At 40.5% G+C, this 25,821-nt stretch overlaps 1 protein-coding gene across 1 annotated transcript in view; it reads left to right on the forward strand.

Moving 5' to 3' along the window:
- The first annotated feature begins 316 nt into the window (after window positions 1–316).
- The window catches only part of LOC123123820 (uncharacterized), a 30,663-nt gene continuing 5,158 nt past the window's right edge, over window positions 317–25,821 (forward strand). Inside the window, exons 1-13 of the mRNA XM_044544450.1 lie at window positions 317–484; window positions 999–1,127; window positions 1,765–2,029; window positions 2,121–2,352; window positions 2,459–2,609; window positions 2,707–2,931; window positions 3,051–3,527; window positions 3,666–3,686; window positions 3,767–3,831; window positions 11,768–11,822; window positions 20,957–21,343; window positions 21,886–22,017; window positions 22,123–22,286. Coding sequence (XP_044400385.1) covers window positions 1,011–1,127; window positions 1,765–2,029; window positions 2,121–2,352; window positions 2,459–2,609; window positions 2,707–2,931; window positions 3,051–3,527; window positions 3,666–3,686; window positions 3,767–3,831; window positions 11,768–11,822; window positions 20,957–21,343; window positions 21,886–22,017; window positions 22,123–22,286 — 2,291 coding nt within the window. The 5' untranslated portion in view covers window positions 317–484; window positions 999–1,010. The remainder of the gene's footprint in view (window positions 485–998; window positions 1,128–1,764; window positions 2,030–2,120; window positions 2,353–2,458; window positions 2,610–2,706; window positions 2,932–3,050; window positions 3,528–3,665; window positions 3,687–3,766; window positions 3,832–11,767; window positions 11,823–20,956; window positions 21,344–21,885; window positions 22,018–22,122; window positions 22,287–25,821) is intronic.

The raw sequence follows: 25,821 nt of genomic DNA on the forward strand, positions 1-25,821 counted from the left end.
GCTCGCAAAGAGCAGAAGGGTAAAAGTAAAGCCACAACCGGCTAGCAAAAGAAATATAGAAAAACTAATTGCCTATCCTATTACATGACCGTCATCCAAACCGGTTGAAAATAGCCCGTGCTACCATCTCCCATCGGATAGATCCAGTAACTAAACGCTTCCTGACCTACGTCGCAGTGAGTAACGATCACATATGGATCAACGGAGGAGCGAGGAAGGACAGGACCGGTGGGTGGAGTGCGCCACTTGCCTCATCTCGATATAATTTGTCGGGACAGATCACATGGGCTCACCTTGGCTGCCGTGCAATTAATAAAGTACACTTAATCTAGTTAACTGTGTAATTTGTTCCGGCTCCATCATGTGATCGCCACCTAGAAACTTTGACCCTTTTTTAGCCAAAGACCGCCGTTGTTCGTCCTACTTGCAAGGTCAGTGCAGCCGCCCGCGCAGATCTCGCTCCCACCGCGGCGCCGGAAGGACGGTACGTGAGTTGTCCTCCTTAATTTTTTCCGGCCGCTGTTTGGTGATTCGGGTCGGAGGTGTTCTCTTAGCTACGTTCGCTGTGCATCGATTTGCGGTTCTGGTGGTAATCCGACTAGACTTTCAGCTAGGGATGTGGTTGTTTGATCCTATTCTTCACCTGTTTGTATCTTGTTGTGCTTTATATCTTATTTTCATCTTCAGACTTATGACTCCCATTGCCCTCCTCCGAGCTAGTCCGCTAACCTGTTCCTTATATATATTATTGTATACATCTCTGTTTATTGGCAGATCTGCAGTTAAATTTTATAAATCAGCAGAAATCACCATATCTCCATTAGCTAACCGGAGTCTCTCTCTCTCTCTCTCTATCTATCTCTCTCTCTCTCTCGCTCTCTCTCTCTCTCTCTCTGACCATGGTTGCTCATTAATTTGTATGCCACTTATTGTACCAGTAAAATATAACCACATCTTTAGTCTATCGTACAACGGTTCTGCTGTTTTTGTTCTACCAGGAGAAAGGTTAAATGGATCTTGTGAGTGTGGAGCCAAGAGATCTGTCGTTCCATTTATTGGAAGAAATAACAGATGGTTTCTCTGAAGAACGGAAACTTGGAAGCGGTGGGTTTGGAAAAGTTTACATGGTATGATTACAGATCTGTGTATAGCTTTCTGTATTCATATTTTGATTTGCCTCCAGGTCTGTGAGTTATTATTATGTGGCTCAAACGACGAGAAGCAGTACTGGGAGGAATGTTGCTAATATTTTAATTACCATGCTGCGCAAGTTTATGGGCTACAACAATAAGGATGTTTAACTGGCATACCCATCTTGCTTTATGATGTTTTTTTCAGGGGATTCTCAATTCCTTGGTACTACCAGTGGTGAGGGAACAATTATGAGCACGTCCCCTGATGGCATTCTCATACTTTCAGCCCTCACTAATGGCAAGGGCATAAAAAAACGTTTCTTTAATACATACAACGAATTATACTAGTACTCCATCTGTTTCACAACACATATGTTCATTTAGGTTTGACCAAGTTAACAAAAAAATGTACCAACATTTGCAAAACCACACTGCTATATATTATAAAATACATTTTTTGTGATAGTCTGTCTTGCATATGTTATTATTATTTTCTTCTAACTCAGTAAAAGTTGATAAGTTTATTGCATGCAAAACGCAGATGCATATATATTGTGATGCAGAAAGTATAAGATATGGGTCATCAAATATTAGGAAAATATTTTTTGTAATATGTATTAAATGTTTCCAGGGCGTTCTTAAAGATGGGGAAAAGATTGCAGTGAAGCTGCTTCATCCGTTGCCGGGACTCGAAGACAGTGATCAACAATTTCAGAATGAGTTTGACAACCTTGTAAAGCTTCGACACCAAAACATCGTGCATTTAGTTGGCTATTGCTATGAAATTCAGAAACGATATGTAGACTACAATGGAAGAAATATTTTTGCTGAAGATATACGCAGGGTGCTCTGCTTTGAGTACATGCAGAAAGGAAGCCTTGACAAGTATCTTTCTGGTATGATGATTCTCCTTTTGTTTTAGTTAGTATCCTGATGAATCATTTCAAAATTTGCATTTCCAGAATAGTCATCCTTTTGTTACTACAGATGAGTGTAGTGGGCATGGCTGGAACACACGCTATGCAATAATCAGGGGGATATGCAAGGGTTTGAAATACCTTCACGAGGAATTGGAATCTCCTATTTATCATCTGGATTTGAAACCAGCTAATGTATTATTGGATGAGGATATGACACCGAAAATCGCAGATTTTGGCTTGTCCAGGTTCTTCTTCGGAGAAGAACAAACACAGGTTACAAAAACTTCTATGGGGACATTGTAAGATTAAATCTTATTGCGTTCTAAAATTTCCGCTCATATGATATGAAATTATATTTGTATCAATTATGAATGATATCAATAAAATATATGGTGTATTATGCAGGGGGTACTTACCGCCAGAATACATAGAGAGGGGTGTGATCTCAAATAAGTTTGACATATTCAGCTTAGGTGTTGTAATCATAAAGATAATGACAGGACCTAAGGGCTACTCCAGAAGTGCTGAAATGCTTTCCCATCAATTTAGTGAGCTTGTAATAAAAAAATATTTTCTTTATTGAGATCAACTACTGCACATCGTTCACAAATTGTACTTCAACTTTTCTAACACTCTACATTTAAAAAAAATAGGTGAATAAAAACTGGAGGAGTAGGTTTCATTCCACATCATTAAACATGGTGCAATCATATTTGGAACAAGTGAAGACATGCATTGAAATAGCTTTAAGCTGTGTCGAGGCCGATCGGCAAAAAAGACCGGATATAGGGTATATTGTCAACAAGCTGGATGAGACTGAGATGTTGATTCAGTTACAACATGCATTAAGTATTGATGCAGGGTCATCCTTGAACCAGGTGTGATAACTAAGGGCACAATTCGGTGTTTACTATGCATGCACTTTGCCTGCTTTCTATTCTTATTTTCTACCAAGATTAACATTTTTATTTGATTTGTGATTTCTTCTTACATGTAGATAAGCCCTGACATGCCTACTGGGAGTGGCTTACTGGATGCATCTCCAAAAATAGAGAGTGGGTGTCTGCATGCATCTCCAAATATAGAGGGTGGGTTACTGGATATCCACCCCTGCCAGCTCGACTTCCTGTTTGAGCCAAACAAGTTGATCTCGTGTCCACTGCGCCTAACTAACAACTTAGGTGACCAGCATGTCGCATTTAGATGTGTCCCAAAAACACCAGAGATTTATCTGGATGGACTGTCGCAATTCCAAGGCGTTCTCCCGCCAAGGTCCACTTGCACCTATGTTCTAACAATGGAAATGCAACAACATCCGCCGACGAACATGGATGCCCTTTCCTTGGTTCTAGAGAGTTGTGTAGTTCCCGAGGACATAGGGGACATAGATGACTACATGTCTAGACAAGGTCCAGGGCACGCGGTAAGATTGATGGCCATTTGTGGTCCAGCAGGCAAGACTGTAACCTCCGAGGTTAGTTATTATAGTTCCTTTAGGCTAAGCAACTAACTTGAACTTAACGTATGCTAGTACTGATTTTATGTGATATTCTTCCTCGTTCTCATACTTTGTTTTTGGCATGGCGAATGGTGTGTGCTCGTTACCAAGCAGCCTATCCGACCACGAATAAAGGTGTAATAAACTTATATGTTGCTTGCATTTTGCATATATTTTACTTGTGCTAAATGCTTCTAACCAATTGTGTTCTTCAGATCATATACTGCAGGGATGAGTTTCGGGAAACATTATCAATGGACGTGCATCCAACGGAGCCTTGGTGAGTGACTCGGTTTTAACTCAGTTTCACTTATTTACTTTCATTTCGTACATCAGTTTTTGACAGAAAGACTGTAAGAAAGGCCCCTACAGTAGAATTGTTGTAACAAATTCAAATTGCAAGTACCATGCCTTGAACCTGAATGGGTGGGAAAGCATCGACCACTTTCCACCATTAGGCAAGGCCTTAGTCTGCATTTGGTACTTTTCTTTGATAAAGAACATTTCATTCAATTGATATATCAAAATGATATAACCACAATGAAGGAATGTTCTCCTCTTCATAGCACGATGCGTACAGCCAACACGTCCAGCACAACCAAAAAATAAAGATGGGATAGATCCTATCCAGAGATTACATACCATCCATGAAGGGAGAAAATCTCTCTCGTCGTATATGCTCCAGTTGGGTAGATGCCATCATAAAAAGGTCTGTATTCTCCAGCCTTTGCAGGCTATACTAAGTACGGAGCCATCACATACATCCATGAATAACCTTCGATGCCGAGGATGCGAGATGTTGTCGTACGCTTGGCCCTGGTCATCAAGTCCTCATCAAGTGGCTGTCACACCATGAGCACTGATGGGGTGACGACCGCTGCGTCTCAGTGGTTTGGGGAGTGATGTCGGCAGCAACAACGTGCCGGTGCCCTCTATAGGTGGAGTAGATGAAGCCGATGGTGAAGAAGACAGAGGAGAGAGCTGCACCTTAGTCCCCACGCGTATTGAAGTGGGAGTTACTTTAACTAACTTGAAAACAAATATATCCTTCATATAAAACATGATCAACAATTATCGCTAGCCTTTTCCCTTTATTGTTCTACTTCTTCTTGTATTCAACAATTTTATATGATATACACTTCTTCTAGTCAATTTATATCCTTTTATTTTGATATGGTCTAAAAAGTGACACTACCTACAATTTTTTAGAATATTTTGTTCAAAGAAAAATTAATTGAATGTTTTCAATTTATTATATTTTTATTACTTCTCGCCCACTTAACAATTTTAGCTATATGTATTTTTAGTTGGTGCTGAAGTTGGGATGACGAAATTTTACTGGTCCCAAAAACTAGTATCAAACTATAAATTTGATAGTGTCAATTTTGAAAACTCCATTATGTGTACATTTCAAAAAACCAAAAAATTGAAGTAGGCAAGAATGAAACCCATCTTTTGAAATTTCTTGAACATATCCACAATTTTCGAGGCTGTTAATTTGAGAAAACTATTTATTTCTGTTAAATCCTATTAATAGAGAAATATTTGTTTGGAAAACAGGATTATGTTAATCCATGCAATACCGAATGCAGCATAAGGGAAGAAAAACCTGAGATGCAGATCCCACTTAACGTGATTTGAAGGAACTTTTTTTTTCTTTCTGCAATCAACTGCCGAGACATGCTATATCCTCTCCAGAATTTGGTTCTGATGAAATTCACTCTTCCTGCAATCATGGTTGTCACAGCTAACGTCTAACTCACAAATTCTAATACCCCCTCCTTTCTAAAATATAAGGTGCAATAATTTTTTTCACAAGTAAAATATTCCTGTGTTTGACCAAGTTTAAGGTGAAAAATATGAACATCTATAATACGAAATAAACAATATAAAATGTATACTTGATGGTGAATATAATTATACTAATTTGTTATTGTATACAATGATGCTAAAGGAATTGAATCCAGGACTTTTTTTGCTGCATTAGTTGAGGCCCATTAAGCACCACATCTTACAACCATTAGTGTTGATCAAGCTGTTGGGCCGAGAGAAATTAGTGCTGATTTGAGGGGAACCATTGTTTTCAATAGATGAATGATCAAACTGTTAGGCCGAGAAAAATAATAAAATGATGGTGGGATCAAACCCACGACCCTATGGTAGCTTCAAATACCCAATAAAGTAGCCAACAAATCCAACTATAATGCATGTCTAGCACATGGAAGCTAGAAATTTGAAGCCTCTTTACTTTCCTGTCAGCAAAAATGCTGCTATTCATGTGGTGACACCCATTAACCAACTAACCCAACTTTATATTTTGTGTTCATTAGATGGAATAATAAATTTTTAATTGAGGGAAACTAACACATGTATACAAAACTGAGACTTTTGTATCTACACCAAATTTGACCAGAGAAAAATGGTATTGGAACATATCCCTGTAACTTCTATGTATATAACATGATAATTTTATCCACGTATATTTGATAACATACGTGCAGAACAGCATGGTAATTTTCTCCCAGGGAAATAGTTGTTGGAACATACCCCTGTAAACTCTATGTAAATATCTATTATATTATTAAAACGATAGAAAAGGAACAATTTAGATTAGGTAAGTAATAGCTAGCGAATGGCCCAGATTACTAGAGTTGTACGTGACAAAAGGATGCAGTGTTTTCTTTCGGAAAAACAATACCGAACATGTGTATAAGCATGTACATTAAGGAGATGCATACGAATACTTTCGATTACCTAGAGTTGCAAGGCTCTGATGAGCCAAAAAGATGCAACATTTTGTAAAAAGAAGACCGAAGACGTGTGCTGGTGTACAAGCATGTACGTATTTAGGAGAAGGATAGATGCATCCATGAATTGAAGTGGTCCCTTTCCCGTATTGTGATAACATGCATGCAAACGAATAATACAACACTTATATATACGAGTACTATATATCACAAGTCTAGGCAGTACACACTTAGCAAAAAAAAGTCCAGCAGTACGCAGCACACGAGATAGAGATTTCAAGGAACACGAAGGAAGAAAGAAAATTGACATCGGCAATATAGGCGGGTTCTTTAGAAAGGGCAATACAGGAATTTTGCTAGACTATTGCCCAAAATACTATCAGTACACAAGGTTGCACACTTTGCCACAATTTATTTTTTGAGCTGAGATATCAAAAAGAAAATAAAGAATACTACTTTTTTCCAGCCAAGTTGTGCAGTTTATTGTACTTGAATCCAACAAGTAGGGCTAGACTGCGTGCGTAAGTGAGGTCAGCAACATATCAAGTAGTATGCGCTCCATATTTTGGGTGAAAGGACTGCGGGAGTACAACATATAAACACCAAATGAGTTTGTACTTTTTTTTGCGGGGAATTGTGAGAGCTTTATTCAAACAAAAACGCTCCTAGGATCATCCGCCGTAAGGCTATTGATCAGGAACGAAGGTGCAGAGTCGAACCAATTCTCGGTCATCCTCAGTGTGCTGGCGTGCCTTGCACAAAGATGGGCCGGGAGATTAGCAGACCTGTTTACATGCTGAATTACAAAAGAGTCAAAAGACAAAGCATGCTCTCCAATCTCTACTAGTAACGGACCACGACCGAACGAGAGCCGTGACGAGTGTTCCAGATATTCACAATCTCCAGGCAGTCGGATTCCAATATAACATGTGAGTAGCCTCGTAGACGAGCAAATAGGGCTCCATCTCGTAGTGACAAGGCCTCAGCAATGAGAGGATCCGTAACACCGATGTGCGGTTTACACCAGGAAGCAAGCAGCGCCGTGGCAGAGCGAGCTACACCACCCACTCCAGCTAGTCCTGCTTCGGAGTTGATTGCACGGTCAACATTTATCTTGACAAACCCTGCTTCTGGAGGTCGCCAACCATGACCTGGCAACAGTGTAGCTTGCTTTTTTGGGATGTCGAGCAAGGCCAAGTCCTCTCGAATGCGTCGAGTATAGTACACTGGATCCACGTGCTCCTTCTCATGAGTCCAACGATTCCGCGAATGCCAGATAGCCCACATCACCGACACAATCTGTCCTCTCACATGATCCGAAAAATGATCATCGCATAGGATGTCGCGCGCCCATGTTGCTGGATGTAGGCGTGGAAGTCGAAGGTCGAACCATGTTTGCGCTTCATCCCAGAATCTGCGTGCATGGGAGCAAGTCACCAGTGCAGGCATAAGATCCTCCTCTTTGGCCAAGCATACATTGCATAGGCTTGTAGGTTTGATATGTTTGTGCTTAAGGGTTGCTTCTTCAGGGAGGATCCCGCGAAGAACTCTCCACCAAAAAACTCTGACCTTAGGCACAACTTTGAGCTTCCACAGAGATGTCCACATCTGTTGTTCAGATTTTGGGGCACCGGTAGCCGTCCCTTCCTCTAGAGCTTTACGCTCTTTCTGATTCATGAGAGCACGGTACGCCGACTTGACAGTGTACACACCCAAGTTTTCAAAAGCCCAAGCAAAGAAATCATCCCCACCTCCGGTACGCAATGGTATATTCAAGATAGTTTCTGCATCCAGAGCGAGAAAATTTTGTCGAACAAGATCCGTCTTCCATGTCCAATTTTCTTCATCAATGAGTTCATTGACAGTATGTAAAGTAGTGGGAGTAATAATGGACATAGGAGACATGCTAATGGTACCTGGAATCCACTTATCCTCCCAAATAGAGATAGATCTTCCATTACCAACACGCATGAGCAGACCCGCCTGAAGAGCCTCGCGTCCCGCCACAATTGCCCGCCAAACTGGAGAGGCTGACTTCGGCACTGTAGCGTGCAAAAAATCTGAATCTGGAAAGTGTCGACCCTTCAACACCCGGGCGCATAATGAATCTGGGATAACCATAAGCCTCCACCCATGCTTCCTAAGGAGTGCTAGGTTGAACAACCCCATGTCACGAAAACCCATTCCCCCCTGAACTTTTGGCGATGCGAGAGCTTTCCAAGAAATCCAATGCAAAGATCAAATGAGTTTGTACTTGACGGGTTCTATCTAGAAGCTAAAAGTTAGTACTTACACTAAATATGGTAGATACGTGTAAATAGGTAGAGATCACTTTCATTGGTATAAATCATCATGCAAGAAAAATCGGTGTTCGATGCCAACCAGCTACACATGTGTAAAACTGCGTATAAAACATATCATGTGAACATAAAGCAAGTTAAGGAAGCAAAACTGCATTTTGTCTGCAAGAGAAGAAGTTGAAAGCAACATATCATGTGAACTATGTAGCAAGTTGTTTGAGTTATGTTAAAAATAGATAAATCAATCCCCATAAAAAACATGCATGACAATAAAGGGAATATTAGGATGATACTAAGTGTTATCTAAGAACTTCATCTGATAATTACATTGTTGGGTATGTCTATAAGGCAATTCGAGTAAGACATCATGCCTTGAAGCATCTAGAAGTAATGGTGCATGTACAAATATAACATAAAGTATAGTATAATCAGTCAATATTTAAATTCAGTATTTCCTTTAAAATTGATAAGAAATGAGCTCAATGCGGGACAAGAACAAAAAAAGATATGCATCATCAATATTAAGATTTAATTATGAGGAAAATTCGTCTAAAGGCTACTGTCTCCCTTCCGGTTTACGGGGCTCATCGTAAGATTTCAGTTTTTCTGTTTTATAAGTCTCATTTTTATTACTTTCCATCACATGTTCAGATTTCAAGGTACATTTAAATCTCTGCATGAAAAATTAAGATAAAACACACCAATGCATGTAAAGCTTCTTGGTCATTTATTGGGCACACATGCATGTATTGGAATTAATGCATTGGTAAACACAATTTTCAAGAAAAACAAGTGCATTAATTGAGTACTTTTGCAAACTAAAAAAATCATTCCACCACTCACCATCTACCTTGGTTGGTGAGATTTTTGAATTGATCCCTATAAACCAGAATGGAGAGAGTGTAGTAGCAAACATAAATAGAAATGACCAGGAGTAAAGTAAAAAAAAAGTCAAAACATTATTATAAAATCGATGATTTTGAATGGATTGATGTGGATCTCCATCCCATCGTTCTTGCATTGTTGTTGTTAGATAATAAAATATCGGTGTCAACAACAAAATGCACACTCCATCAAATACCAAAGGTTGCATAGGATTTTACGATTTCTTTTTTTATTCTCAACTATTTCGATAATAATATAGCATCAAAATATAAATCCAAGGGTAGTTTGCAATAGAGAACATAGCAATACATAGTAAATCTAGGCACGCAAATGCATGAGTCACCCAACTAGGTATGATAATTTACGCACCGCAGAGCTGATAAACTACGTATAAACACCTTGGTAACTTTTGACCTGGGAAAAGAAGTTGTTGAAAACGTACCCCTGCTAACTATTGTATAAATGGTGTGCTAATATACGCACAACAAACCTAACAAATTGGGCACAAATATCGTGTTAACTTTGACCAGGGAAAACAGTTGTTGAAAAATATACCCACGCTGGGTTTTTTGTAAATAGCATGATCAATTACGCTGCACAGAGCTGATTAGACATGTACAAACACCATGATAATTTTTGAATGGGAAATAGTTATTGAAAACATATCTCCATAACTTCTGTGTAAATAGTATGATAATTTACGGACAACCTAACTGACAAGTTACGCACAAAACACCATGGTAAATTTTGACTAGGAAAGCAGATGTTGAAAATATACTCACGGTAGTTTTTGTGTAAATAACATGGTCAAATATGCACCGCTGACCTGATAACACATGCACAAACACCGCTGTAACGTTTTTGACTAGAGAAAAATGTAGTTGAACACATACCCTCGTAATATATGTATAAATGGCAGGGTAATATACACACTGCACGGATGATAACTTATACACAAACACTGTAACTTCGATCAAGGGAAAAAGATTTTGAAAACATACCCCCCGATAATTTTTGTGCAAGCAACATGGTAATGTACACACCGTAAGCGTCCTAACGTACTTAGCCCAAGTGTGGTAAACTTCTACACGAGAAAAAGTCGTCGGAACATACCATCATGGGATCTAGTTTCTAAGATCTCATCGCGATGAAATTTTTATGTGTTAACGGATTTTAAACCAGACCAATGGTTTGAGCTAGAAAACATTTTGAATTTCAAATTAGGGAGAATATATGATGACATCATCTTTTGTTCTATAGTGCATGCATGCATGTGCATGTGGATAGAAGGTTGGAGGAACCACTTTTATACCCCGGTAATTTCTGTACAAACAACATGGTAACTTATGTACCACATGTGTGATAACTTACAAAAATCTAGGCCTGGTAAAATTTGACCCAAAAATCGCTAGAACATAAACGTAGGATCTAGTTTTAAAGGTCTCGCTCCATGATTTTTTATTTGAAAACATCTTTTGAATCTGACCGGCGGTTTAAGCTTCAAAACATCAGTTTTTGTACTCTAGTGTATGCATGCATGCATATAATAAGAGAAAGAGGTGCACATGAGAGGAGAGAGTTATTATTGTACATGCATTCTTGTAATTACAAGGGAGAGAGAATCATTCTAATGCATCTATGAATGTAATTAGTGGGAAAAGAGATCATTTAGATCTACCCCTACCTGCCAACCGTTTTGCAGTTAGTGTAGTCCTTTTCTCAATAAACTTTATCAAAGATAGAGATGTTTTATGTAAAAAATTAATACATCTTATATTTTGGAATGGATGGGGTATAGTAGGATCATATCCTAATGTGGCTATGTTCCGAGGAGGGAAGTTTAAAGGAAATGTTAAAAATTTCAGGTTGGCTTTTTAAGCATGGTAAATTAAACTTTCTTTATGGCATATGTCCCGAGCATGGCAATTTTCTTCATCAAGCATGATAAATCCTAGCAAAAATACTAAACGTATCTGCAATTTTCATGCTTGCTGAAAGTAACTGCCAAGCTCACGACGCGTAATTTCCCAAAACTTCATTTTTCCATAAAAAAATTCATTTTTTTTCATACTTAAAAATCTGATATCAGATATGTAACAGAGTTTATTCATTATGTTTCATACACACTCAGGATCAAATGCCTTTTAATGTATATGGTAGTTACCCGGAAAAAAAATACATGGTAGTTAATCGGTACTAGATTAAAATTTCGGAGTAGTGACACTACCGTTGTTAAAAGTTGAGTTATGGTTTTAGTGCTGAACTATCCTTCTATGTCACACAGGATTTTGGGAGGTCATTGTAATGGATACGTGTCCATTTGGAACTACGAGACCCAGGTACATACATTTCTAACTGGCATTCATTTTTTCATTCACACAACAAAGGAGAGATAAAACTGCCAATTGGATATTCAACATTTTGTGTGGAATAAGGTCTAGCAACAAGATTTTAAAGCCTGCTTCACAAACATATTTTTCTAGGCTGTATATGGTTTTTTATTTGCGGCAAAGGCTGTATATGGTTTTGATTGCTTCTTTATGTTTAATTTTTTGTGTCCAGCCCATCAAGTGCGACTAATTGCAGTCGTGTGGTTCTTGTTCCAGTTTTATTTGTCCATTCTTCTTTTTCTTTGTTCGATGCGAAAAGAATATCCGTACGTGTTGTTGGTCGAGTTTCCTTCAGTGGTTTTTCCTTCTTTGTAGCGTTATATTTTTTGCATGATTCTTCCATGTAGTTGCCTGCACGTATGTTCTTCTTTTTCTTTTTCTTTCATTTTTACATGATTAAATAATTCTTGCAGTTCATAACTCTCGTATGCATAACTCTCGTATACATAATGCACATATTAGTACAGGAAAATGAACAACTAGAAGTGTGTGTGTGTGTGTGTGTGTGTGTGTGTGTGTGTGTGTGTGTGTGTGTGTGTGTGTGTGTGTGCCTTTATAGTATTATTGTTCGTAGAAGCACATAATGCACATATTTGTCCAGCAAAATGAACAACATAATTTGATTATATCGAACCAAAATTTGCGAAAGATACACTACAAATAGTATAATTTGGTCCAGATATGGGCATAACTCTAATAACAGTACTGCAAAACAGGTTAGCAGTGGCAGGCGAAAAAGGCCTACCAGTGGCATCACGCCTGCTACTGGTAATTTTGCTACCTGTGATGGGCGCCCGTATTCACCCGCCACTGGTTAGGCTGGGTACCAGTGGTGGATGTGTTTATTTACCAGCTACTGATAAGGATTGGTACTAGAGGCAGGCACTTTTTTCCTCCCTACTCTGGTACAGTCTCCAGGACGCAAGCAACACGATGCCACAACAGATGTGATGCAAGTTACTATCAATAAATAGGACCACATCACATAAAACTAACGAGAGTAACTTATAACAATAAAAGATAAGTGAACAATAAACGAGTAACAGACAATACATAGTCAACAAATTAAGTGTTTGTCTACATAAATAATACAATCGGGAAGTGTGTAGTCATGTAATATCTTGGTAGACCGCTTGCCTTGCTGGTTCTGCTCTCCTCTACACACACATCAAGCATGCCTCTTTCGTTCGTTTGACTCATCTTCGCCGGCGTCGTTACGAAAGAACCAGGTTGACAAGATGACCTCCTTGTTTTTGACATATACGAACAAGCTCTGGATATGTTCGGACACTATGCCCGCTTCAAGCAGCGTGAATTGTAGGTATTGTCCCCATTTGACGACGTCTTCTTGCTTCTTGAACGGTTTGACCAACTGCAGGAAGTCTTCGATGTGAAGGCAAACATAAAAGCCACATTTCAGACTAAGCTCCGGTTACTGCTTGCGACACAATTGAGTGCTGTTCTTGAAGCATATCTTACCATTTCTGTAGTTCCTCCTCGGGATGATCACTTCGCTCAAATTCCAACTAAATAGACAACCATCCAGAAAGTTTGCCTGTAGCGACCAATATTTATTAATTTGGGCTCTTCGTGGAATCCATGAAGTAATAATTGGACCTTTGTGGTTATAGAACTACCAGAATCTAGTGGTCCCTGCGCAAACATGTGAAAATACCATGAATATGACCAAGTTTAGAAGTTCGTTATGTCAAAACATATATAAAGTAAAAAAACTACGAATGCATAAACAAGACAAGCACTTACTTGGTTCGGAAGGCCACGAGTAGTAGCCTTTGTTCTTTTATGTGGAAACACAGAAGGCAATCCTTCATGGACTTATTAGTAGTCTCATCGAGAATGTTCTCACTATTCATGAGAAAAGGGTCGGATATCGTGACATTTATAACATTCATGCGCATGGCCCCTCTGGCTTGAAAAGCGCCCATTAGCCTAATCAGGAAAATTTTGAGTTTATAGAAGCTGAACAGATAGAAGATTTCTTGGATATCCACAAGTATTTTGTCCACATGGAACACTCTTCATAGAAACCGTAACCCGTTGGAACGTTCGCCATGTAATGTATTCGGTTAACGATGGAACCTGACTTACGATTGGCTGGCTCCGAACCATGATGTTGTCATGTTGAATCTTCGTCTCAATCCTGAAGTCACCATACACATGATGCAATTACATTTATGGACCTAGGATATAGACATGTAGTAATCTTGGCGGGTTAGCACATTGTTCGTATGCCAATGACTTCCTTGTCGAGCTGTTATGAGGCGGTGCTTTTTCATTTTTATCGGTGTTGACAACCTTTTCCTTACTATTCACTTACACATTCCTCCATCGTGTCCTTTGTTTTACCGGTTCAAAGGAGGCGATCATACATGACATCGCAGATTTGGATGACAGCTATCCCCTTGATTTCGGTCATCTCGTATTCATTGGTCTTTTGGTAAGCAATGAATTCATCCTAATCTTCATCGGTAGTCAAAGGATATTGGCGTTTGATAACCGTATCGAATCCTCTTTCTTATTTCAAAGTCTGTTTGCATGGTATTTCCTTGGACTCGAGGACGTGGTGAACATGATCATGCATATCTTTCTGTGTGGGGCCTATGTGCTTGCCGAACTTCAAACTATCTTTCATGTTCATTAATAGTAGGTCACGCGTGCCTCGTGCTTGTTTTTACGGCCCCTTATGGACTTAGGTTGATGTGGCAGGTTTCACGGACAGAGTAACAGGTTTGCCAACCTTATTAAGTCGAGTTATTGCGTATGTAGTGATAAGCACCTTGTTCCATGACCTAGGCTTCCATGGCCCTCTTGACAACAATTGTCGCCTCGCCACACTCCTGTCCCTCATCTTATGCTTCTTCTTCCGCACCGCTCGAATAATCTTTGGCATCAACGTCATCATATCTTGATGTGCATGACCTATTCCGAGGATCTTCCTGACATGAAGGCATCGACTGATCAATCGTCCATGCCTGCTCGGAAGATGTGTGTGTGGGGGGTTGTCTCTAACCATCTTAGACCAAATAAATAATAATAATAATAATAATAATAATAATAATAATAATAATAATAATAATAATAATAATAATAATGGGGTGTATAATAACTGATTATGTAATTGATTAAAAAGTTCCTGAAAAATTTCATCAAGACCTTTGCTAAAAAAATGACATATTGAGTGCTAGAAATTCAAGGAATGGAAATGAATCAACATTTGATCAAAACCTTGGAACTTATTTCTATTCCCTGAAAAAGAAGACGAGAAATGCACGAGTAGCCAAATGTTGCTTCATGCCAGCACCAAACAACCAAATATATATGCAAGATGGTCAGATGACCACCATCGCCACACAAATCATACCAATTTGTATCCATGCTAAATAGGAGGAGGAGAAGGAGCTCACTGATATGGTTTGTAGCTGATGTCGGGATCATAGAGGAATATGAGCCAGCGGCTGTGGATGCTCGGGGTCATCAATGGATCTCAGGTGAGAAGAGGCCGGTCGAGATCAGGGTGAGGCATTGTGGAGGGGAGCCGACTAGCCGGGCTGGGCAGCGGAGCTTGGGTAGCCTAGGCGCAGGTGGATTTTGGACCAGACGGTGGAGCTTGGGGCAGGGCCGGTGGAGGCCTGGCCGAGCTACGGCGGCGACTGTGAACTTGGGCGCGTGTCAAAGGTAGAGCTCGGTGGAAGTGGGGCATGTGTGCGTGTGGCCCATGTGGAGTGGGAAGATGAATGGATCAGGCACCAAAATTTTACTATGTACTGCTTTTGATTTGGGCGGGGGGGGGGGGGGATGAGTTAGCAATGGTGGGCGCTATCCAAGCCCGCCACTGCTCGGTAATTAAAAGTGGAGGGTGGTTTCTCGTGCGCACGACTGTCATAACCATTAATGGCGGGTGTATCTAGCACCCACCACCATTTTTTTAGTTGTGTTTTTTTGATGCCATATCAATTTATGTTTAGAGTTATGGTCCAATTTTGTCTTGAGTTGAAGGTAGACTAGTAGAAGTTTCATGTTGAATTTTGGAACTGATTTGGGCTAATTATCTATATTTAATGCATCAAATGAATTTCTAGCAATTTAGTGTCTATAAATTTTATATAATTTGAAAAACATGTAAATGTAGTCTGAAAAGGATGAAACATAGCATGGTGTCGCGGTATAACCTCTATATGTTGTGGTAAAATTTTGAGAGGGTTATGGAAAACTTGTGATGTACTTCTCTTAGAAATGGACGAGTCTCTAGGTGAATATCAGAGTTTCAGAGGGAGTGTGTGAGGTTTGAAGGCGAACTCTTTTTTATAACTTGGCCTTAAAAAAGTTGTATGTTGAATCTACACATTTTAAGTTCCATTTAGTCATTTGGCACCTTTTTGGGTCAGTTTTCTATATTTATTACATTCAATAATTTTTAGGTATATTTAGTGGTTGTAAATTAATATGATTTGAAAAAGATGTAAACTAAGTCTAAAAATGATGAAACTTGGCATGGTGTCATGTTATCACCTCTGTATGGTGTGGCAAAGATTTAAGACTTAACCATGGTCATGATGCCATAGTTGCAAGACTTAACCGAACTCAACATAATACTCAAGTACATAGTAGTCGTTAATGTGCATTAAAAAGACATATAACCTCATAGTACATAATTAAATTAGTCTTCAATACAAAGGAAGACCAAATTAATCAATACATGTCACTCATGGACAACCTTCAAAATGGTTTGTTTGATCCTCTTCATGTTATGCACTATTATCTTTGTGTGGCTCCGTATTTTCAAGGGTAAAATGCCGTCATTAGATAATGTAGTTCTTTTCCTTCAGGGGACATTCTTGTTCATTTGTTCTTCCATTGGGTCGTTCAATTGGACAGAGTCCTCCTCATCAATGACTTCGTCCATTCCGGAAATACTCCGCTTGCCTCTCCGGTAGACCACATGGATGAGGCTAATTGGGTCGGTTATGTAGAGGCATCGGGACACATCACCCACCATTACCCATGACTTATTTAGGTGGCCAACTACTTGCACCTTCACTAACTCCTTTGATGGTGGTATAAGCATGGTAGTGTAGTCTTCGTGATGTATTTTCTTTGCCCATCTGACAAGGAACATGCAGAATAACGCCACCACCACATACTCAAGTTCCCAATTTCTTCAATCCTGCTTTAGTGCCTATGCTTTACCTGGCCCGTAAAAGCGTCATTCATAAACCCTGAGTTCTGGTACACTTTCAGCCTTGTCTCTACCCTTCGTATATACTGTGTATCTGTTAATGTGATTGGTATGTCTTGACACTCATGTTGGTTCCCGCCGCCAAGGGTAACAATGTTAATGATTTGTCATCACTATCTGGAAATTGATTAGCTTGCATGTACACCTTGAACCAAGCGGCAAACTCTCTGTTGTGCTCTTTCATGAATTGATCGTCGGACTTGTTTTTCCCAAGGAGTCTATATTTTCTTCTCAATTATGTCATGTTATTCTCGCATATGAGGTGGCCACATGAATGTGTTGTAATGCTACTGTGTGCGATCTAATGAAGACTGCCTCTCATTTGGGAAGGTCTAAGAATTCACTTGAAAATTCTTCTTCTTGACCTTATGACCTATGCTTTGAAGCCCGCCAATGTGCTTATTCTTGGCCAAACCTATAGGTTCATCGACTTCCATGTAGTCCATGCAAAATAAGATTACCTATATGGTCAGAAAACCCTAAACAATGATTTTGTCCGGATGGGACCTATTATGAATGTATCGCTCGAGAATCCCATTTAATCTTTCGTGTGAGAACATATTTTACAGGAACACCGGGCCTAGGTGTGTAATGCCCCTGATAACATGGATCAGTAGATGTACCATGATGTCAAAGACTGAGGGCGGGAACTATATCTCAAGCTCACATAGTATGACAGGTTTATTCTAGATGACCACGCAAAGTTATAGAGGTCAAGAATTGTCTGTCAAACATGCGGATTCATTATCCCTCTAATTACAACCAGAAGTATCTTTGTGATCATCACTTGACAGTCACGCGACTTCATCCTAGATATATTTTCATCAAGTGATAGATATCTATGTATGTTTGATGAGTCCCCGGAACTATCTCAGACACCTTTGAAGCGTTCGGATATTTTATCAAGCTCCGCAAGAGACAGACTGTAGCAAGCAGAGGGGAGTTTTTACACCGTTTTATGTACCTTGCCAACGACGCTGTTGTCCACATCAGCCAACAAGTCATCCCTAATTTTGAGGCCTTCCAAGTCTTTTCCTGAGCTCTGGTATCTTTTATCTCTTTTGGTATGTTCAGCAGGGTACCAAACAAACTCTCAGTAACATTCTTCGTCATATGCATGACACTGATACACTGAAGCGTGGAGACAAACTTGTCATAGTCCATGTCCCAAAATGTACTTCACGGTTTCCATAATTTCAAGAGAGGCTCGATTCTCTTTTGCTTCTTTCCAGTTTCAGGGCACTCTTTCCAGCTGTGCGACATGTCTTTGATTCCATGTCCTCTCCTCTTACGTGGATTCTCTCACTTTTCTTTTGTCTTGTCGAACAATTCTTCATTTTTTCCAACCATCCTGATGCCCCATGTACATAGTTTTATGAGATGCCTTCTGATAGAGATAATGTGTGTCATCCATACACCTAAAACATGCCTAGTTTTTGTGGGAAACGCCGGATTGATACCCATATGTCGGATAATTTTGCACGGCCATCAGTAGCACACCTCTCATAGGGAAATATTCTCCTGTTAAAGTGCCTCATGTCTCGACCCCTTCATCAGCCCATAATATGTCTAGCTCCTCCTTAAATAGCTGCAGATATATGTTAAGGTCGTTGCTCCACTGGGTTGGCACTTGAGTTAGCATAATCATGTGTAAGTACTTCCGCTTCATGCAGACCCACGATGGGAAGTTGTAGATGCATAAAACCACAAGCCAGGTGTTCTTCATGCTACTTTGGTTGCCAAAAGGATTCAAGCCATCGATGCTATAACCCAACCTGACATTCCTATAATCTCCTATGAAATATGGGTATTGGTAGTAGAGTGTTTTCAACTGGCGATCATCTGCATGGTGTCTAACACTTCATCAGTTTTGTTCTTCGTTTGTTGTGCTAACGCATAAGCTTTGTGTGCTTCTTGTTTGTGTACAGACGCTTCAAGCGGGGAGTGAGTGAAAAGTACCATACAACCTTATCAGAAGTACCATTCAAATCGTATGAGGAAAATATAATAATATAAAATATGGAATAAGAATTAATGAAAATAACAAAAATCCATTTTAAAAGCTCATATTATAACAACTCTTTATACACCATGCCACATAAATATCTTACTAGTGCTCCTGGTGCGCGAAAATATTTTCACATAATCCTAGCAGCCAAAAAAGTATAAAAATGCATGCATACATGGATGTTCTTTACCCTCGCAAAAGTTTCAGAAAATAAAAAGTGATATTTGTATGTTGTACAAATATAACAACCAGAAGGGGTCAAAAATCAAATTCAAATTTGTGGAAACCCAGCCGAACTTCTTACTTTTGCACATGTTTCAACCTATTGAATTATTTTGTGAAAAATTGCCAGTTCACCAAAAAATTAGAGTGCTACATATAGGAAACATAGAGTCCCAGCCTCCGAGATTGTAGTCCAACAACGAGTAGGATCTAGCTCAATGAACTCGCACCTGACCTTCTGTAAAAAAAGCTAAATCGTCACACACAAACCACACAAAGAATGGGAAGAGAGTAGTTGAATAGGGACTTGGGTACTCGGCCTTGCCGGCAATAGGCGCAGGTGGAGCTAATCTGGGACATCTATCTACAATAGCAAGGTGCGACCTAGAAACACATCAGATCTGCCAAACCAACAACCAAATATATTGCACACAGAAAACCTGTTAACAATAGAGTTTGCCCCCAATCAAACAGCCAAGCAAAACAAGATTAATATAGAAGAAAAGTATTTAGGAGGCTCAAAAGAGAAACATAGAAGATAAAATTCACGAAGCATAAGAGTTTTGTATGGCTCGACTTCTTTATGTTTCATGTCCTATTCATTTTTTATGCTTCTAGTCTACAAAGCAAAGTTTTTCGAAGAATATCTTTCTTTTTCCTTTGGGAAAAAAATACAAATTTTGAGCACCACGATTTTTTTTTCTATATATTGATTGGAGTCTACAAAAAAAAATACAGATATCTCTCTATAAATGCTTTCATATCGTCACAATTTTAGTAGGTATTAAAATACTAAGTTAATAGGAAATTAAGGGGAAATATAACATTTTAGAGATTTTGCTAATGAACACAACGTAACATTTATGAAGATACCACATTACATTTTTATTTGTACTTAAGTGAGAAAACTAAATGAATTTTTATTCGCTTATGCTATGAAGAGCGTTCGAAGCTCAAGCTCTAGGTAGCCCTTTAAAAAAATGTGAAAAACATGAGTTTTTATACCCAGAAAATTTCTGAAAACATTTGTACTTATACATATAAATGTGTAGTATTTGTGTGCAAATTTATATTAATATATGTATTTATATGTGTTCTATACAAAAAACAAATGCATGTATCAAAATGGGCTTCTTTGTTTTTCTTTTTTTGAACCGGAACTTTGTCTTCCTTTGTGTGGCCTACAAGTTAGTTTATTTTTTAGTGAAATTTAATAGATACATAAAGGACATCTATATGTGTCCATATGAAAAAACAGTTTTTTCTTTAAATAGCATTTTTGACTTTTGTAAATTCTGCGCTTCCTAGGGCCTGGGAGCCGAAATGTCGCTATAATGAAAAGTAGTTACTTTACAATTGCTTTCATGAGTCATACATATTGGAACAACTTATATTAGATATCTATAACTAAATTATTACAACTTCATTACTCTCAACAATATAACAAACTGAGGATGCTCCCGGCACATTTTTTGCGTGGACCACCATGCTTGTTGACTAAAACAAAAAAGATTGGGCATCAAATAGCAAAACCGCTTTTTGAAGAGATGGAGTACCATGTCCATGTATTGACTAGAGATTTTCTTTTCTGTACAGGAAAGAGTAATATCAATGAGAGCCACAAAAGAGTCAGGACGACTTCATGATTCACACTGGATTCTTTCAATAAAATTCATCCCACGAAGGCAATGGTTTGTCACTGGTGGTGGCAACGGATACATCCAGGTGTTTACGTGTATGACAATGGACGAGCTCACGGCTTTTAAAGCTCACTCTAGTTGGGTCGAATCACTGGCTATTCACCCAAGCCAGCCATTTGTGCTGTCAGCATCTGCCGACTGCTTGATCAAGCTTTGGGACTGGGAGAATGACTGGACGTGCGTTCGAACATTCAGTGAACACTCAGACAATGTGCAGCAAGTCATGTTCAACCCGTGGGAAACCAACACTTTTGGCAGTGTTTCAAAGGATTGCACCGCAAAGGTAAATTTACCCGTAGTTTGGATTCCCTTGCGACCATACACTGTTAATATAAGCGTGAGTTTAGTAACATAGTATACAAATATAGTAATTTTTTAACTAAAACCAAGTCAATTATCTCCGAACGGAGGGAAATAGTAAATTAGTGACTTGGATGGTAAAAAAATCATTTCAAAATTACTAAATTTTATACACTGTTTTCCTAAATATTGTATATAGCATTACTAGAGGCATATTATAAGCATTCTATGCTCGCGCTTAAAATAGTCTGTATGTGTATCCTTTTCTTTTGCGGAAAACACCCCAGGTCTATGAATAAGGAAAACCGGTGATACACAACACTTCACGAAGGTTGAAAATTACACCCATGTAATATTGTTTTATTGTCCCCCGTGGGCAAAAAATACTCATATAACCCCATAGATCGTGCCAAAAAGCAAAAGGATGAAGTAAAAACTACAGAAAAGATAGCTATTTGATGATTGGAAAGAAACTGATCGATCATCGCAATACATCGGCTTAATTGAATCTTGGCATCCACACAGGTCTGGAGCATTACTTCTGGTGATTCTTTGGCCACATTGAGCAGTAAATCACAACAAGTCTGTGTTGATTTTTTTCCTCCAAGTGGTAATTGCCAGTATATGATTACTGGATCCGTCGATGGAACTGCACGAGTATGTACAACATTACTCATATTTATATTGTTTACACGGCATCACAATAGTTTAGTACTGCAAATCATATATATTTTTATAAAGCTTTATATTTAAAATTATCAGATCTGGAACCTAGAAGCAAAGAAATGTGTCCGACAACTTAAGGGACTACAACATACCGTATGTGGCTGCACTGTTGGTGTGGTCCATTTCCTCCCAGACCATCCGACTCTGGTTACCGTTTCAGCGGACTATGCTGTTTCTTTCCGTGACCCCACTACCTACAGGTAAATCCTTCTCCTAAGGTTAAGTAACTTTTAATTAAAAAAGAATCAAGTAACTTTGGCTTTTTAAAACTTTGGATTCGGATAGGAGTATGCGCTTTACTTTGGACTATATGGAACAAGGGTAGGATGACCCGTCGTCCTCCTCATCGTTGTCGGTGGATCCATCCACGAGGGCCCAGAAACGCCCGCCGGCCTGCTGACGATCGGCCGGACCGGGGGCACACGCGCCCGTCGCCTGGTTCGCCACGCCCTTCTTCATTCAAAACACCGAAGGCCAGTTGCTTACATGAAACACATGCTCGCACTTAGAGTGCCTTAGTTTCCATTCTGGACCCTTTTGCTGGTCAACACAACATCATATTGTGAATATACTGATATAATCAGCTATATGATATTTATAGAGTACAAAAGAAGATGAAATAAAACAACTTATAAACGAAAGAAGATGCAATAATAAAATTCAGATGGGCAGAGAAGATGCGATTCAGCTTCTAAGAAGAGAACCAATCTTGACTATTGATGTATTTAGGGGTGTACTGAATCAGAAGTGTCTATAATATTTAAAAATGTTTGTTGGTGAGTAAGAAAAAGATTCCCTAACAAAATGCCCCGTGAACTAAAAAAATGATTTCCCATACATGGATGTTTTCTTCTTTTTTTAAGAAAATGTTTCTTTTAGAAAAGGAGGATATACCCCCGGCCTCTGTATCTGGGCGATGCATACAGCCATTTTATTAATTATAGGTGGGATCCAGATTCGCGGCCGCCGCCATGCCCACCATCGCCGGAGATCTTGGATCCTGCGGGTCATGGAGGGTAGCGGGGCCGCCGCACGACCAGGGGCGCCGCCCTTGCTGATGTGCACAACTCCCTCCCGGCACGCTCCAGCCGCACCAGGAGATCACCGCCGCATCCAGATCCCGGCGGCAGTGGCGGATGGGGAAGCATCAGCGCGAGGGTCTCTGGCGGCGCGAGCGTTCGCCCCTAGCGTCCCTGGGGAGACGACGCGAGGGTCGGGTCTGCTGGTCCCAGAAATGGATGTGTGTGTATAGGGTATAAACATTTAATTTTGTTACTACTCATCATGGGCACCATGCATGACTAATCGACTTTAAGTGTAGTGTGCAGTACAAGGGTGTCAGGTGGTAATGAACTAGTCTCACTCTGTGAAATTAGAAAAATGAAAGACTAATCAAGTGCAAACCTACAAAATGCTACACGGATCTAAAAACTAGAACAGATGGAAGCTAGAGTGGGAGGGTGTGTGGGGGGGGGGGGGGGGGGGGGTGTAGGGTATAGCCCTTAATAGCAAAGCCATAATAATCTATTATCCATATGTGTCCCCACATGAATTTGACTATGGACCAACATAGAAAATTATTCAAGTACATAGTCTCAAAACAAGTTAATTAATACAAATGATATTATTCAACCAACATTCAATAAATCAGGGATACAATGAATTATGATCATCTCTACGGTTGAATCTATGGTTTATATCTAACACGTGTAACCCTCGACGGCAAACTCTATGCCTCGCTTGATAGAAATGTTTTTTTTCATCCAATTAGCACATGCTTAAGGTGTCCCTCATGGACTCTTTGGTCTTCTTCTTTTGTTGTACTCTTTTGTCTTTCACATGACTTTCCCAAGGACAAACTATTTCCCACTTTTTAGTATTGACCAAAAAATACCACAATTTTTTGCCATAATACGTGTGGAAGACAAGGTTTAGGCCGTGCAACACAATTGCATTGATTGATGCACTGGGCACGTATATATGATGTACAAGTTGGGGGCCACAACCTCAACTATACAAGAAAACTAGGAGGTGAGCCTACGACATAATATACATGCACAATATATTCAACGCATCGCCAGAGACACAGAGACTGGAATGAAACTCCTCGAAGGTGGAAGTAGGCAGTCCCTTAGTAATCACAACGGCTAACTGTTGTGCAGTCCGAACATGGAGAACCCGAATGCGTCCAAGGTCTACCTATTCGCGCACAAAATGTATGTCCAGCTCGATGTGCTTCGTCCAGCAATGATGAACGGGGTTGGCGGAAAGATACACCGTAGAGACGTTGTCACAGTAGACAACCCTGGCTTGTGAGACGTCGCGATGCAACTCCTGGAGTAGCTGTCGTAGCTAGGTGCACTCAGCAACTGCGTTAGCCACTGCTCGGTACTCGGCCTCCGCGCTGGAGTGCCAAACTATGGGTTGTCGCTTGGACGACCACGAGACGAGGGAGGTACCGAGGTAGACGCAATAACCAAAAGTAGACGCAGTAACCAGCCCCATCAGCATCAGAAATAGGCCACCATATCTAGAGAGGTGGACGCCATGAGAGTGAGCCCAAGGAACATCGTGCCATGGGTGTATCGGAGAATCCGTTTTACGAGGGTCCAATCAGAGTCACGAGGGGCGTGCATCTGGAGACACACCTGCTGGACAGCATACTACAGATCTAGTCGAGTGAGTGTCAGACATTGGAGAGCACCAACGATGGACCGGTAGAATGGAGCATCCGACGCGGGCGAGCCCTCGAGAGCAGAAACCTTGGCCTTCGTCTCAACAGGAGTAGCGACAGGATGACAGTTGAGCATGTCGGCACGCTCAAGTAGCTCATGCGCGTACTTTTATTGATGAAGAAAGAAGCCGCCGGGTCGCCGAACGACCTCAATGCCAAGGAAATAATGGAGAGCACCCAAATCCTTGATGGCAAACTCGTCACGCAGCCGGTGAGTGATCTGCTGAATGAGGGCTGCGGAGGAGGCCGTCAGGATATGTCATCGACGTAGAGCAGCAAGTAAGCAGTCATGTCACCGCAGTGATAGAAAAACAACGAGGCATCCAAGCGGGTGACACAGAAGCCAAGTGTCTGAAGAAAACCGGCGATGCCCTGGTACCAGGCGCGATGTGCTTGCTTGAGGCCATAGAGAGACCGAGACAACAAGCACACATGGCCAGGATGAGAGTCGTCGATGAAACCAGAGGGTTGCTCACAGTAAACCTGCTCCTCAAGGTGGCCATGAAGAAAGGCGTTGGGGACATCCATCTGATGAACTGGCAAGCCACGGGAGATCGCCAGCTGAAGGACGGTGCGGATCGTGCCCGGTTTGGCAACCGGTGCAAACCTCTCAGTGAAGTCAACGCCAGCACGCTGTCGAACCCCACGGACCACCCAACGAGCCTTATAGTGCTAAAGTGTGCCATCCGAGCGGGTCTTATGACGAAAGACCCACTTGCCGCTGATGATGTTGGCGGAGGAGGCCGGGGAACCAATGTCTAGGTACGGTTCCGCTCAAGAGCGTCAAACTCTTCCTGCATCGCAGCGAGCTAGTAGGATCACGTAGGGCTGCTCTGGCGGATGCAGGAATCGGTGACGGCTCAGTGGTGGATGCAGCGAGGAGATAGTCGTCGGTAGAGTACCGCAGACTCGGACGGTGGACGCCGGCGCTGGCCCGACTGACGGGGCGAGACGGCAGCGCCGGGACCACGCCGGGCATAGGCGGCGATGACAAGCCGGCC

Source organism: Triticum aestivum, chromosome 5D (assembly GCF_018294505.1).
Source record: "Triticum aestivum cultivar Chinese Spring chromosome 5D, IWGSC CS RefSeq v2.1, whole genome shotgun sequence".
NCBI lineage: Eukaryota > Viridiplantae > Streptophyta > Magnoliopsida > Poales > Poaceae > Triticum > Triticum aestivum.